Below are 16,141 nucleotides of genomic sequence, written 5' to 3'. Positions count from 1 at the left end.
TGTTTATTATGTATCTCCTTTATCCCTTTTATTAAAGGTGCATTGATTTATCAATACATTGGTGATGGGAGCTGCTTGGTCACACGCACGCAAACACATAATTGATTATAGGCTTCAATGATAAAATATAGGAGGGACAGCAAACTTTGTTCCTTTCCTTCGACATGTTTTGTGTGTAAAATATGTACAAGAAGCACAATAGCGTCAATGGGGGTGGGAGGGATAGATAAACAATGTTGTTGGTGATATAATAAGCCAATGCTTACTCTGACTTTTTCTTGGAGACAGAGGCCATAGCCTGGTTATAGAGCTCTTTGGCCTTTGTGGAAGCTACAGAGCCATATTGTTCGGCAAGATCCTTTGCACGTTGTGAATGTTGTGCCACCTGGCTATCAATGACCTGCTTGTGTTGCGAGTAGACTCGGGGCACTGAAAAGACCCCGACGATAAACACACCAACAAGATACTTGGTAGCCACGTAGGTTGCCAAGGTCCATACAAAGTAAGCGATACCCACTGCCCATGCTGAACGCCAAGTATCCTCAATCAGCACAAGCTTGGTGACTTGTTGTACCACTGCTTCAATAACATCCACTGCTAGCTGAGCTGATTTCACCACTCGATCGCGTGGAATGTACGTGTCTTTGAATCGTTGGCTATATCCGTTTTTGAGTCATCCACCTTTTTTATCCTTTCCCATGATGACGGCATTACCTGTGTGGATGAGACAGCTGATCCGTAGACTTTCCAGAAAAGAAACGTTGGCCTTGTTTGTGAGCATTCACATATAAAAGGTTGATACCAGTGACAAGGGTGAAGAAAGCAGCACCGAGTTGGAGCACCGAATAGTATTGTGTCAACACAAGAGCACCCAACAAGCCGGCAAGTACCGCACCACTATGAACAGGCTTTTCCCAATACACCAACGAAGTTAGGCATTGCTTAATGTGCGTCGTCGGGTCTATATTGATGCATGATTTGAAACGTCAGAGGACCTCGAAATATGTTTCTCGTGATAAACATCATATCATCACACCTCCCATACACACACAAATGTATACATCTTACTCACCATTGTCATCTGCTTTTTTCGATGGCTGAGTGGATGGTGCAGGTGCAGCAGCGGTAGTGGTAGTAGCAGCAGCAGCGGGAGTAGTATCCTTGGTGGGTGCTGTAGTAGCACTTGTTGCTGTAGAAGTAGACGTAGCTGATGTTGTTGTTTCAGGTTTGGCAGCTATGTAAGATAAAAGTATCGAGGTTAAAGCTCATATCTCACCCAATACTTGATTATCCTTCACGTACGAGTACCAGCGGTAGTAGAGGTAGTGGTGGTGGGGTTGTTCGTTTTGTTGGGTTCTGGTGCAGGTGCAGCGGGGGTATCAACAACGGTGTTGTCGGCAGATGCCTTGGGTCCAAGGTCGGTCATAATGTCGTTGTTACAAAAATAAAGCGTGTTTGGAAAAGAAAAAGAAAGAAAGAGAGCGAGCGTGAAAGAAACCAGGTGAAAGGGAAAAGAGAAAGCAATGGTGTAGTGTTTCACCTCGTCACATGATCGTGTCTCTTGCATAAGAGTTGCAAAAACACAAACCCAAAAAAGGAGATCCCGCGTCAGCCTATTCTTTGTTGGGAAAAGCGCATGCTTCTCTCACTCACGCTACATGTTTTTATTGCTTATCTACAAAGTGGCCTTATATACTATATACAGGCCCATCAAAGTGCACAATGAATGATGGGATGGCTGTAAGCAGTGGCTGTGGGGGTAGTGGTGGTGTTGCTTATATAGCTGCTATTGCTGCTGGTGCTGTAATTATTCCTCCTTTGCATTGCAGTGGGCCTCATATCATCAGCTCGCTCGATCCACTTTTCGAGCACACTTTTTGTTGTGGTTTGTAATGCATGTATCCACCCTTCTAGCTCTTGCTCAGTGTCCGCTTTCAAGAAAAAGTCGACGCATGATGTCTTATCATTGGCTGCCAGCATAAAGGTGTAGGGATGTTTGATGCTGTTGAGAACTTGATAATTCTCCAAATAAAGCGTATGTTGGGGTACCACGGCTTTTAGGCTATCCATCTTTGTAAGACCCATTCACCGCATTAGCGACAAAAGTGTGAATGATGTATCTCTGTGATCCAGATACCTCGGTTTTGTAATAGCGTAGTTCATTGCCATCGAGCACAAAGTAGCGTCGTACCCAGGATTTCCTGATCCCATGGCTTTGTTTCAACAGCCAACCTTGTTGTGTCACGAACATGTGGAAGACTTTTTTTCTCTCTCTCCTCTACTCATCCATCCCACTGTATTATATAGGCTATTTGTAAACGGATTCACGGGGTTGCCTCCCATCCCATTTTCCCCCTTGGGATTTGCAATCAAGCGATTCAGGGATATGTGAATAGTACTCCTTTGCAAAGAGATAACGAATATCAAATCGTTGGCGTGCGCAGCTTTACATGTGGTTGTTTGCTGCGCATTGGTGATCTTTTTGATAACATTGACCATTTCCTTTTTCGATAACAAACTCACATTCATTCATTGAGACCTTGTTTCTTGCTTGTCATGAAGAATTCAATCGCTCAAACATTACACGTACGTATGTACCTGCATCAAGCTACATAGCCCGCTTCAAAGGGATGGAGCACATGTTCATGTATGTACCCTGCAGCTATCACTCCCTTATACAAAAGATGCCTAAATCCTGCAACGCAACAGCCAACTCTATTTGTATGCACTTGATGTGTAATGGATAATAAGATAAAAGAATGCGCGAGAATTCAGTAAGAGGTGTTGGTATGCGTTTATGAGAAATAGCACAAAGAGCAACAAATCTAATCTAGACACCCCCACCTATATACCAAGCGTATTGGGGTAATCGAGCCATTTGATACATCACTTCCAATAACGGTATCGCCATCCTCCTCCGTAATGATGATGGCCTTTGTTCGACGATGTCGCTTGACAGGAGTGAACAACGTATCTGGATTCATGGAGTGTTGCCTGTGCGTTGCAACAGGCTCTAATAAAATTTGCTCGCGAGGCGTTGATGATGAAGTTTGAATGCGAACAAGAGGTTCTCGAAGCCGATGATGTTGAGGAGAATCTGTGGAAGAGTAAGATCTCCCATGCGGTAAACAAGAAGGTATACAGGACCACTGATTCAATGCAATCATGTATCTAACATAACCTATATACATGTTGGAAATTAGCTTACCGCCAATAATCATCATATTATGCTCTAATAAGATCCTACCAAGCCAATCCATGCCGTATACAACCAAGTCATTGCGACTATCTTCATCAATAGGCATTCTTCAGGTGCAGAAAGGATAGCTCTGTTGGTCCTAGCGTTCTTGTTTTGTTGCTGCTTTCCCACTGTTGCCATGGTATTCGCTTTCTTCCACTCCGACGGTCCAAGCTCAATTCCCTTATCCACTATATCATATCATGAGTACAATTGTGGTTGGTACATGTATTCAAAATAACCTACTCCTTCTTCTCAAAGTTGATGCCACGGAAAACAATATCCAACAGCATCCTTGTAATATTGTAATGGACCTTCTCGCAAACCCCGCAAGCTTGCCATGAAAATTGCAGAGGTGGCCAACAATTGCATGAATTCTCTTTCTTGCTTTCGCCAAAGAGGTAACCCTCTCAAATGACCAAAAGGTCACCCACAAGCGACCAGCGACAAGAGGGATTTGTTTTGTGCCACACCGCCATCGTATAATCTTTGGAGCTGCTGGTGTACCACCGCTCTCACATATCCAAAAGCGAGGTGCTTTGTGAAGGCCAACCAAGAATGTTGCCAGCTTTGATCCAACGGGAGTTGCCTTTTGCTTGTAGAGGTACGAGGCATGCGTAACACTACCCCATTTTAGGAGACACATCACTACCCAAACACAGCTCAATATGCAAACGATGCGAATGATACAAAAGGACAATCATACATACCATAAAGGATCTCTCCTTTATAGACGGGATCAAAACATTGTAAGACCACAATGAACACCAGTGATAAAACAATGAAAGGACTACGTGGATGATGATGACCACAATCAATACACAGCGAGCAGGTCACATAAAGGATCCTCTTGGCCCTTACCAAAACCGCCTTGGTGGTATATACAATCAAATAGACGAAAGAGACGTGTGATGATGCTCGCGACAACATCAGCTTTGTTTTTATAATTGGTGTGGGCGTGGGAGTTGTTGTCCGTGTTTGTGATTGATAAAGTGGTCATATTCGATCGAAGGTGATGGCAACATCGATAACTGATAAATCAGCCCATCCATGGAAAAGTATACATAGCGTAAAAATGCACATCTTGATCAAACAAGGCAATGGCATACACACGCGCGAGCGCTGAGTCGTTCATTTGATTGTTTCAGCGTCTATCTATGTACTATCAATGCAAGGGCGATCCAATACATGTTTACTCCTTGATGATACATAGGGATTAAAGGAAACCTGCTCTCAGCAAGGGGCACGTGGCATAATAAAGACAACGAGGAGTGGGATGGTATACATGCTTTATGATGATGAAAAAAGAGAACCCATACAACAGAAAAGGAAAAAAAAGATAATCAACTCAGAGGTGGTAATCATGAAATTCTATTTTCCAAAACTGAGGCTGTTGGCCAAAGTGCTCGTCGTTGTAGTAGTGTTTTGATCAGACACCACACCTTGGTCATTGGATGGAGTAGTATCAGCAGCACCAGAAGAAGCCACAGGGTTTTCGATAATAACGGCAGATGAAGGAACGTGTTCAGCAACAGAGACGCTCATAGCAATAGTGGGTGTTTGAGGACCTGTGGGTGAAGGTCGTGATCGTTGCTTATTGTTGTTGTTGTTGTTTGATGTTGTAGGGAGAGGAGAAGAAGTGACAATAGGAGGAGGCTGTGATTGTTGCTGTTGCTGTTGCTGTTGCTGTTGCTGTTGTTGCTGAGGAAGCTGTTGCTGGGCAACCTGCAATCGCAAAGAATCCTGTCGAGGAGGAACCACACCTCCTGTTGCTCCATTTCCACCACCATTACCACCTCCTGTTGTAGTTGTTCCTTTGGTAATAGCAGGTGAAGTCTTATTACTGCCACTGTCAATAGGTGAAACAGGTGAACTTGTAGCTACAGCACCTCCTTCATGGGATCCAATAGTAGTTGTTGTAATCACAGGTGGTTTTTCAGGTTGAGATGATGATGATGTATTTTGTGATCCACCACCACTTGTAGCTGCATTCGATTCATGCCGTTGTTCCAAGGCTCCTGACATGGCAGCCATACCTATCCATGTTGCAGCATCAGATCGATCGTCGTCAGGTGAAGTGGGTGATTGATAAGAGGAGGATCGAGTCGGCTTGGTAGATGTGGGCTGTTGCTGCTGCTGTTGTTGATGAGATGTTGATGTTGATGATGTTGATGATGCTACTGCCAAGGATTCATTCTTGCTTTTATCAACGGTGGGTGTAGCAGGTGATGGTTCTCGGTATATATCGGTTTGGATTTGAGGCAGCTGAGGTGGTTTATTTGACGACGTCGACGATGTTGTTGTAGCCTGTGATTGTGTAATTGTTGTCGATGATGGCTGTGGAGAAGGATGAGTTGGCTGTTGTTGAGGAGTACCAAGTGATTGTGGTGTTTGGATTTGCGGTATCTGTGGAGGCTGTGGTGGTGTATTTTGATACTGCGATTGAGCTTGTTGATGATAAGGGGGTTGTTGTGATTGCATTTGCAGCTGAGGCTGATAATGTGGCGGTGGCGCATGATGATGCTGTTGCTGTTGCTGCTGCTGCTGATGTTGTTGTTGATTGGCGTATTTGGGTTGATTAGCAGGCATTGGACTAACACCCAATGATGTGGATCGCTGCTGCTGTGGTACTTCTTGTACACGTGGAGGAGGTACGTGATGATGAGGATCATGTTGTCCTGTGGGTCGATAATCACTTTGGCCGGTAAGATTGGCTGGATACAATGGCGCTGTAAGTAGCATGTTTTTGTTTCCTCCTCCTGGTGTTTGAGCCGCTTGTGCTGAGGGTGATTGGACAACTCGATTAGCTGTGATACTGGCAGCGTTGTTGTTTTGGCTTTCAATCTCGGCATTGTGGAAAAGAGGCTCGTGATAAAGAAGCATGTCTTCAAAGACACAATCCGTATGCCATTCACCAGGCACACCGCTATTGTTGTGGTCGTGGAAGATGGCTGGTGTGAAAACAACCGACAAGTTTTGGATATTCATCTTGTTGACATTGCTGTGTTTGTTCACACTATACACACAATCACGTGAATATCTTATATATCCCATTGAGGTATGTATTAACTTACTTGGCTAAATGACGCATAACAGTGTGAAGCGTGTCGCGATGTATCTTTGGTAACGAAGAAATCTTGCTTTGCAATCGAGTAAGCCGTATCTGCCTGTCAAGGGCTGAAATGTTGTATAAGCTACGCGATTCTTTCTTGCATAATCCAATACTCACTTGCATACTCCATACGACTTTGTACGCTGAGGCCGAAGAGGGGGTGCTTGAGCTCCCGAAGATAAACCTTTAGAATGGCTGCAATGGTGGTGACATCGTATTTGCTTTGGTGCAAATCCATGGCTTGCTCGTTTTGCTCAAATGCGCTCTTGAGGCTATCCACATTACTCTGTCGCCCAGATACACGGTAGATGCCTTCCTTGTGTAATCCTCCCATGCGTTCCACAGCTTCAATACACTTGAGCACAATCAAAGGCACCGTACGGTTATGCTCAGCGGCATAGTCATCCAAAGAAGTACCAAAGATCAGATCTAGTAGTAATAGCTCATGTCAATTTGATGATCATCATGATCAAGAATGAGTATATAAAATTACCTTTTGCCTCTCCATGGTAGTAGTTGGTGTAATATATAGGTGATGGGTTAACAAATCCCCTCTTTTGGTACTCCTTGTTGAATAAGAAAAGATCTCGGTTGCTGTCGATCTCATTCACCGATTGAGAAAGGTATTCGAGGATCTATGCACACATCACATTTAGTAAACGAAAAAGCCAAGCTGTAGGAGCTTACCATTGATTCTTCAGAGATCATATTCTTCTCCTTGAACACCAAATCACCCAATGCAGCCTTGGTTGCTTCAAACTTGTCCTTGAAAACCGTTTCCACTTGCTATGACAACATCCCATTACTATACCATCCATACACAACCTTGAAATGATCCAACTCCTTACCTTTACGGATGTCGATGCTTTATCCACTTGCTTCCGCCGCAGCATCTCCAACGTGCGAATACCATCTCTGTATTCCATATCTATGTGTATCCACGACGTGAATATGGCAATCCACCCTGAAAGAACCATGACATACATACCTGCAGTAGCGATTTCAGAAGTGATTCTTGCACATTTTGCATTTTGTCTCGTGACTTCTTGAACAGCTGAAGCGGCAGCAGCGTTGGCGAATTGAGTGCGTACTTGAGCCATGAAGCTTGCCATTCCTTTCTTCACAGGGGTATCATTCAGTGATGAAATCGAATCATTGTCGGTGGATAAACGTGGTCGAGGTTCATCAGATGAAAGACGTTGTTGATGTTGTGAATCATTATCGCGTAAATCAATCTCACTCGAATTGGGTGATAAGTTTTGATGCGGCTGTTGTTGTTGTTGCTGCTGTTGGATTTGTTGTTGAAGCTGATGTTGGGCATTTTGTAGATCCATGCATCGACCGACGTATGATTTATGAAGCTAAACCATGCAAGAAATGAATTGTCTTGCCAAGATGTCAATGACCCACGTGATGACATACCTTGACAATGTCGCGTGTCCTATAACCAATGTAGGCGCTGTTGGCTTCTCCTAGTATGGTCTTAACTTTTTTCCTCCGGTTTTCTTGCTTTTCCTAAAGAGTCGGAGGAGGGGTTGGTGGAGATATATATTTGAGCTGACTGATGATGATGATGATGATGATGATGATGATGATGGTGACACTATTGGATAAAGAGAGTACTTGCCTTGACTTCAACCAACATGTCGATTTGTTGTTGAATGGATTGGATCATCTTTCGCCTCACAACAACCAGCTGGTCGAGGGATCGTTCATATTGCATTGTTGCTCGATGATACGTGGTGTCCGTATGGGCGACATGTTGGTGTGGGTCTGCTTCCGGTGCTTGGTGTGCCTTGCTAGTGATCTTTGCAAGCGACTGCACATAGACTTCTTCAGCTGCGACACTATGGATATGCCTGGTTTCAGTTTCATATGTTCGAGTCGCGTCATGTCCCTAGCCCATGGATGGCAAGGCTTACCGTGCACGTAGTAGTCCAATGAAGCGATCAAGGTCGGCAATGCTCCATTTCAATACTCGGTTAATGTAGTCGTGATGGGACTCGATATTGGGGACCTTCAAAGTGGGACAAAGAGAACAAGAATTGGACCAGGGTGAGTGACTCTGACAAGGAGTGAATCGAGATATAGAATTACCTCCTCATCTTGAATTTGAGACAGGCTGATGACTCTCGCTCGAGGCATCTTTTTTCAACTTGTACACGCGAGAAAGGTGCTCTGCCTTCTTTTGGTTCAAGCAATTTGGTTAAAGGACCGCTGACACTTTTCCAAGCAATCCAAAGTGGTGGGAGAGAGACGGATGATGTTGCACGCTGTGGCGTATAGATAAAATTGTACTCTTTTTTGGTCAAGGATGAGGCTGAAGTAAAAGAAACCATGTATCAACACCCAATACCCTATACTTGATGTCTATGTTGTACCTTGTTATGCTATCACTTACTTCTCGAGGAGAAAGGAGGAGGGTGGAATGAAATGAAAGGCACATTTTTCATGATGGCTCCGATCCAAAGTAATAATGGGATTATCCTTTCTTTAGATCCTTTGCTCTAAATCCATGAATTCTATCAACCTAATAATAGCAATATTCTTCTTTGTTTGTTTACGATCATTTTTATCCTCATAACCCACACACACCACCTGTCGTCGTTGAAAGATGTATTATGCACAGACCTCTTTGTACCCCTTGTTGTCGTTTTGATTATTCCCTTTTGGCAAGCAAATATTAATGCACGCGTCATGTGCATTGAATGCACTTTGCATGCTGTGTACATACATCACCCTTCTCTTTTTACATCACGTATGTTCTTTCCTTTGGTCATAAATGTCATTCATAATACATGCCAAGTTGTGATACTCTAACCATTTACACCACGTAATTTATCATGGTCTCATTTGGGAGGTTCGTGTATCATTTGCTGCAGTGTGTATAATATGTAAGCAAAGTCCATCATCCTGAAAGCAGTAAAGATATGCATGTTGCGGCTTTGTTCTTGTTTTCGGAACAAAGAATGGCATCGTTGATAGAATGAGATAGCAAATCTACCATGATAGTGTTATCGTTTGCTGATCATCACCCTGCTAGTCCGCATATCTTTCATGGTACTGTCTCACAAATTCAAAAAAAGAGACGAAGAAATATGTATGTTTGTGGTACATTGCTGTCGGATCACCCTTTTGACTCTTGTGCTGCCGCTCACTAGTAGTAAACATCTCTAAACAAAGATTACTATCGACACGGGCTGTATCATCAGAATTTATTCTCACTGGGATATCGGCATCACCGGATGCAATACCAAATGACTCTTCTGTATGCTTGTTGCAATGCATTGTTGCAATTACAGGACCTTTAAAAAGGTGGATGGGTGGATGTAGGAATGCACATGATGACATGAGGAGGAGGGTTGTGAGCAGCAGCAGCAGCAGTGAAAAGATTGATCGGATGACGAATTCGCGGAATAGTGTCATGGATGGGCCATAATCATGCTTTGGCTATCCCTCGGAAAAAGTTCGAGTGAAACAAAAAAAGAAACAGCAGCCAGCGGTTATTCCTTCTCCACATGCTACCAGATGGTGCAATCACCTGTTCCACTGATACAATCCCATTCTATCTACTACTATTATTATTGCTTCTACAAGGAGAGTATAACTGATATTACGGTCACAGCAAAATAAACATGCCCTTTAGCTCATAAATCAGGGCGTGCGAGAGTAAGGGAATGTGTGACATGACCAAACATGGTGGTATGGGAATCACGCGCACATGCTTGGCAATTGTATAGTAGGAATTGACTTTTTCGAGATGGAAAGTGAGTGCCGAAACCGAAGCGTCTTTGATCAGCCATCCGTTATCAAGTGGACTGTCATTGGTCCCTTGTCCTCTGTATCTTAAATACATCGTGTAACCCGAATGGTGTGCTTGATGAAAAAGCGTGCAAAAGCCCATCTGAGTCGGCTAACATTCCCACAATCTTTTTTTTATTTCAATCTTTACTCGCACGCACACACACGCATTTCTTTTTTTTCCCTTTTTTTCATCTACTTACACATTGTGCACGCTACACATATGCCGTTTGATACGCTCCAAAGATCACATAAGCGTATACGATCCAACACATGTTTTATTGACGACGATGCCGACATTTACTATTATTCCCCGCCGAGTGATGGGGTTGGTTGCTTTTACGACAACAATGCATGGCCATTTACCACCACTACACCGATATTACCAGTGACCCCTTACTTGGATAATCATACTACGACGACTGATTTGGGGTCATTGTCGTCACCACCACCTACACCCTTCGAGACATCGAGCATGGAGGACAATAACACCATCATTCAGCAGCATCACGAGCCATCGTCACCCTCCTCCACCAATGATGATCCATCCATGTTTTCCAAATTGAATCTGTCATACACTGAACTTGGGATCAACATGGAAGCACGATTATCAAGTGCCACCGATCTACGTATGTTGATTGACACATTCAGCAAACTTTGCACCATTGGTGTGGGGCAGGAGCATAATCGAATGTCAACAACATCATCCCCGACTCCAGCCGACAAGAAGGGTATTATTTTACCTCGGAATACCAGCTCACGTACACGACCCGTGAATCATTTCAAGCCTGTAACAGGGCCATTGGTGCTTGAATTGCCTCAAATGATAAGCTTGAGGCAGGTGACAGATGCATGTGTGCACACGTACTTTGAATGCTGGGTGCGATACATGCCAGTGCTGCACAAGAATGAATTTCTAGAATGGTACCAATCCCATCCATCACCCACCGATACGCTTATTGTCAATGCATTATGTGCCTTTGTATTTAGACATATGGTCATTCACCACAACACTTTACATCCCGATTTACAAGAAGATCAGGAAGCATTCTTCCTCAGTAGAGCACGTGATTGCCTTGCTCAATCCTTTGATTGCCCTGATCGACATACAGTAGTCGCATTGCTATTCATTGGTCGCAGAGCAGAACCATCACGACGACATTATTATGCATCCATGGCAATGGCATGTTTACACGAACTCGAAATTTATCCACGCATGATTCAAACAACAACAACATCAACACCAACAACAACACCAAAAGCAATGGATACCATGGCAACAGTAACAACAACAGCAACCAATGATGATTTGGATGAGGAGGAGCAACAAGATGATGAAAAAGCATATGCAGAGGAAATGGATACACGGCTATGGTGGTACGCATGGGGTGTGGACTTTTCACTCTATTCTAGCGGCACACCAAAGAGCACGCCACAACCTCGTTGTCCAGGTCAAATTGATCTTCCACGCGTATTCGAACAAGATATCGACGATGGTGAATGGGGCGTCTTGATGAACCAACATTGCTTGCGCTTTTGGCGTATTCAAGCCGGCATTGTCCAGTCATTGTACGCCAATGACGATCGTGAGTTGACGGTGGATGAGCTCCATGCATACGACAAGGAGATACTGGACGTGTACGAGGGATTACCAGCCTATTTGCGATTAGAGAGTGGATTCGAATATGGTGACGAGGAGCTCTTTGTAGCTTGCTTGCGCGTGAATGTGGAATTCAATGCAACCCGGCTCATCTTGCATAATCTTTTTATGCCTGAGGACAATGATCCACACCCAAGCCCTTTTGCTCTCGAGTCGCTCAACATTTGTCTCTCCATGTGCCTACGTCAATTGAGAACACTCAACACCTACTTCAAGATCAAGACGGGTCATTGTGGATTTGACAGGGATGAACTATGGCGTGCAGCTGAAGTCATTACTACGGCGATGGATATTTATCGTGCTACGGGATCACCTGCTATTGTGAAGAACATTGATATTGCTGAATTCAACGATGCTCTCGAACGTGCACTTGTCATCATCAAAAAGACAAGGGATTACCAGGTCAAGAGAAGGGATTGGCTTTTATTGGCAGATTGGTTGCAAAGCGAGATTCAACGGCATGAACGACAACAACGTCGACGGCGTAGTAGTAGCAGTAGTACTACTACAAGCAGCAGCAGCAGCAGCACCACTAGCCAGCATCGACGTCGACGATCTTGTCAAAGAAGAAAATCCAATACCCCTGATCATTACTTGGCCAATCTCAAATATCCCTTGTCCCCTCCTCCACCCACCACAGCACAAACTGCACAACAATACCAACAACAACAACAATCAGCATCCACAACTACATTTGTATCATACCCTTCTTCCTCTCCACAACAACAATCACAACCACCACCAGCATCCAACAACAACAACAACAACAATGGCAATCAATCATCACCCGTAAACACGATTCCTGAAGATCCATTTATTCATTTTACGCCAGCTCCACCTCCAACACCAAAGTCATCATCACGATCCACACCACCCAATACAACCCCATCATCAGCTGTCTTTACTACATCCACCAAAGGCCAAACCCGTTTTCGATATTTTAATCCACGCAAGATGAACAAGTTTCTCTTTATCGATGAAAATCCTGCTCTTTCTCTATAAGCCGTCAAGTACATGCCATCCCCTCTTTTTGCTTTTTCTTCTTCTTTTACATGCCCCACCCCTTTTCTCGCTCTCTCTTGTAACATATGATCACCCCCAACAACCACAATCATGAATAATATTAATGAGTAATAAAAGCATCAGATGATGTATGTGTATTGATGTTTGATAAGCAACAAGATAACAGCAACAAACGATATACTACATGTTGTATATGGATAATAGCGGGAAACGACGGGATGCGTATTGATATTTACAAATGGGGTGCGGGGGGGGGGAGTGGGGTATGTGTAGATAAGCTATTTGGAGATAAGGCTCATCAATATTGGTTGATAGGAACACCACCACCACATGCTTGAAGTTTTTGTTGTACATCATCGTACGCACTCTCGGTTTCTGCATGCTTGATTTTGAGATTCACCAACATCGTTTCCAAATCCGCCAATCGAGTCGTGAGCTGATCGTTTTGTTGCTTTAGGTGTGCATTCTCACGCATAAGGTTATCCACCACAGGTGCTGTCATTTTGAATTTCTCAAGATCGCCTCGCGATTGTGCTAGTTGGCGTCTCAATTGCTCATTTTCATCATCCATCCTTGCAACATGCATCTTGGCATCAATGACCTGACTTGCGACTTCATGATGATCCTTTTCAAGCGATTGATATGATTTCTCGAGTCGACGTAGCTGGTTGGTCACCTCGGCATTGGCTCGACGCAGTTGTTCCTCTTGCGATTGGATTTTGGCATCACGAGCAGCTTCGTTGGCGTATTGCTTGGTGAGCCGAGCAAGTAACTTTGGTGCAATATCCAAATGATAGGCATCTTGAATAAAATCATTCACATCGTCCTACAATATTATGCCATTAGAGAGAGTGTATGCAAGTACAACATAATAAGGAAAAAGAATTACCTTGTAGTCGTCATAGATTGTATTGTTGAGAAAGTGGATAAGACTTTCAAAGTCGTCGAGTGCAAGGATGGCTTCTTGATTGCGAAACACAAGCGTCAATGCAAAGCGGAGCATCATTTGAGCACCTTCGATGAGGACCACATCCAATACACGACATGCCAAATGCAGCGGGCCTCGAAAAGCAAAAAATGTCAGGAACCATTGCGACGCATACATGCTGGGTTGCACATGTTGTTTCTCCAAATGTTCATGCACCTGTGGTAACATTTGCTGCAGCAAGTGATTGAATTGGTATAATCGCTCATGCAAAAGTTCAGGTTGTTGCAAGGTGTATTGGGGTCGTAAACTGTACTGGCTCATCAGCTTCACCAAGACACTAAAGGCATTCTCATCCGGCATCTAGTATGTACATCACAATGGGTGTCAAATATCATATAGAGGGATCATCATCATCATCATGACTTACATTCGAAACAAGACATGCCACCAAATAAAACAATTGTTTGTTGTATCCCACTTGCTGATCAAACAAGCTATAGGCTTTGATGACATGGAATATGGAATCAAGCCCTTCCGTCACTGGATGTTGAAAGAAAGCGGTGGCGGGGAAATTGCGTGCCAAATCACGTCGAATGGATTTCTCATGTGGACTCACGCGTTTGAGTAGTTCCCTGTATTCAGTCTCAAGCTCACACATGTTGCGGGACTTGGATAGCAGTTGCCATAGGTGACCACGTACGGATAATGGGATCCCGCCTGCTACCATGTGTTGTCGTACATTGTCAAGTTGAGATTTGATCACATGGTCGGTGTCTTGAATGAAGGCCTCCCAAAATTCTAATTGAACGATGATATTAGCATCGTGCATATAGTAGTGTCAACAATAATAATAAATACCTTTATCAGGGTCACTCAATGTCACTTGATTAAGACACTCCTTAGTTTCCTCCTTCAATGCCAAGTGTCTCATAGATTCACGTAGTTGATGATGTTGATCTTCTGAATAGCGACCACCACCACCTCCACCATTAGAATTGCCACCACCCAATTTGGATCGGATCATGTCATAGTAGCTGCTGCTGCTGCTGCTAGTAGTACCACCTGCATAAGAGAATCGCTTGGGGTTGGCGGAAGAGGAAGGGGATGTCACAGCACCAGCAGCACCAGCAGCGGCTGATGTACATGATGCAGCGGCAGCAGGAGGCTGGGTACCACGAATCAACCCTGACATACGCTTGCTTTGTCGTTCCTGAAATGCTTGTGAAGGTCGTTCCAAAGGTCGTGATGTGGATGTACTAGTACTGCTATGGCTGCTGCGTGATGATAATGAATCCGTTCTCTTGAAAAAGCTAAACGAATGGAAGGATTTTCCACTCTCGGATCTTGTACGCGCCAAGTTGCTACCTTGTGAGGAGGTTGTCGTTGTTGTTGTTTCTGGTTCATCTTCTAAGGGTCGAGGTGGCAATGGCTTGTGACGCACCACTGTAGCTGCTCGTCGTCTCTTTGGAGTCTTCATGGTGGTGTTGGATGATAATGATTGTTCATTTTCATTGTCGTATTCATTCTCTTCTTTGTCATCATCATCTTCTTCCTCTACTTGCTCCTGAAGAGATTCAGCCACGGTGGATGATCGACATCGACGAGGCGTATCCATGGTGGTTGCTGTTGTTGGCAAAGGAAACGGGTGTTTGAGCATAGTAGGCGTTGTCATGGCTGTATCCACTGATGCATCATCCTCTTCACTTGATGTGGTAGTAGAATGGGTGGGTTGTAATCGTCGAGGAGGACGTCGACTGTTGTTGCTGTTGCTGTCGTTGTTGTTGTTGTTGGTTGTGGTACCTTGATGATGATGATGTTGTTGTGCAATGCCATCTTCTTGATCACTCAAATCCGAATCCGAATCCTCACTGCTGCTGCTTGCTTCATCTTCATCATCCGTCTTGACTTGGATATGGAATCCAAAATGGTCACGATATTCGCCACGAGTGGGATTGTTCAAGGCGTCATCAACGACATCGAGATCATACTCGCACAATGAGAAGCATTCCTGGTCGGTGTTGCCCAAATGTGAGTCATTGGCGTCAACGGCTGCTAGTGTTGGAGAATGAGGCATTGGAGAGTTGTTTGAAGAAGAAGGGGATATAAAGAAAAGGGGTACACGGGAGGAAAAGGAAATCAGAGTAAATGTACGTGTGGAACCAGCAAGTCATGCAGCTCAGTCGTTATGTACCACCTGCCTAACATCACCATAGGCGGCTCACTTCCGATCGCCACTTACGTAATACCTTTCATAGTCTACTTTTCATGGCTACCACTTGTTCATCCCCTGTCTTCATTATTTCATTTCATTCTCTCATTCAGAACAATGACACCTCCTAAAGATAACCTACTTTATAAGGTTGAATAGATTATTTATCC

The 16,141-nt window shown here is 44.0% G+C and overlaps 4 protein-coding genes across 4 annotated transcripts; 1 reads left to right on the top strand and 3 right to left on the bottom strand.

Annotated features, from left to right (window-relative positions):
* Window positions 1-262: 262 nt before the first annotated feature.
* Window positions 263-1,426, bottom strand: O0I10_006788 (uncharacterized protein; the record flags this gene model as incomplete). The annotated part of the gene is made up of 4 exons (XM_058486813.1): window positions 263-656; window positions 715-961; window positions 1,073-1,234; window positions 1,309-1,426. 4 exons carry the CDS (start codon window positions 1,424-1,426, stop codon window positions 263-265), a joined length of 921 nt encoding a protein of 306 aa, XP_058342399.1.
* Window positions 1,427-4,609: 3,183 nt separating this feature from the next.
* Window positions 4,610-8,495, bottom strand: O0I10_006787 (uncharacterized protein; the record flags this gene model as incomplete). Its single annotated transcript, XM_058486812.1, has 11 exons — window positions 4,610-6,254; window positions 6,313-6,415; window positions 6,468-6,779; window positions 6,844-6,985; window positions 7,038-7,136; window positions 7,199-7,278; window positions 7,339-7,711; window positions 7,773-7,865; window positions 7,978-8,197; window positions 8,273-8,367; window positions 8,448-8,495. The coding sequence occupies 11 exons, from the start codon at window positions 8,493-8,495 to the stop codon at window positions 4,610-4,612; spliced, it is 3,210 nt and encodes a 1,069-aa protein (XP_058342398.1).
* Window positions 8,496-10,374: 1,879 nt separating this feature from the next.
* Window positions 10,375-12,813, top strand: O0I10_006786 (uncharacterized protein; the record flags this gene model as incomplete). Its single annotated transcript, XM_058486811.1, has 1 exon — window positions 10,375-12,813. The coding sequence occupies one exon, from the start codon at window positions 10,375-10,377 to the stop codon at window positions 12,811-12,813; it is 2,439 nt and encodes an 812-aa protein (XP_058342397.1).
* Window positions 12,814-13,132: 319 nt separating this feature from the next.
* Window positions 13,133-15,836, bottom strand: O0I10_006785 (uncharacterized protein; the record flags this gene model as incomplete). Its single annotated transcript, XM_058486810.1, has 4 exons — window positions 13,133-13,660; window positions 13,724-14,122; window positions 14,190-14,560; window positions 14,621-15,836. 4 exons carry the CDS (start codon window positions 15,834-15,836, stop codon window positions 13,133-13,135), a joined length of 2,514 nt encoding a protein of 837 aa, XP_058342396.1.
* Window positions 15,837-16,141: the final 305 nt, after the last annotated feature.

This window comes from Lichtheimia ornata, assembly GCF_029851405.1.
Source record: "Lichtheimia ornata isolate CBS 291.66 chromosome Unknown scaffold00031, whole genome shotgun sequence".
NCBI lineage: Eukaryota > Fungi > Mucoromycota > Mucoromycetes > Mucorales > Lichtheimiaceae > Lichtheimia > Lichtheimia ornata.
The sequence above is the reverse complement of the archived record's forward strand: the minus strand, read 5'-3'. Positions and strand labels throughout refer to the sequence as shown.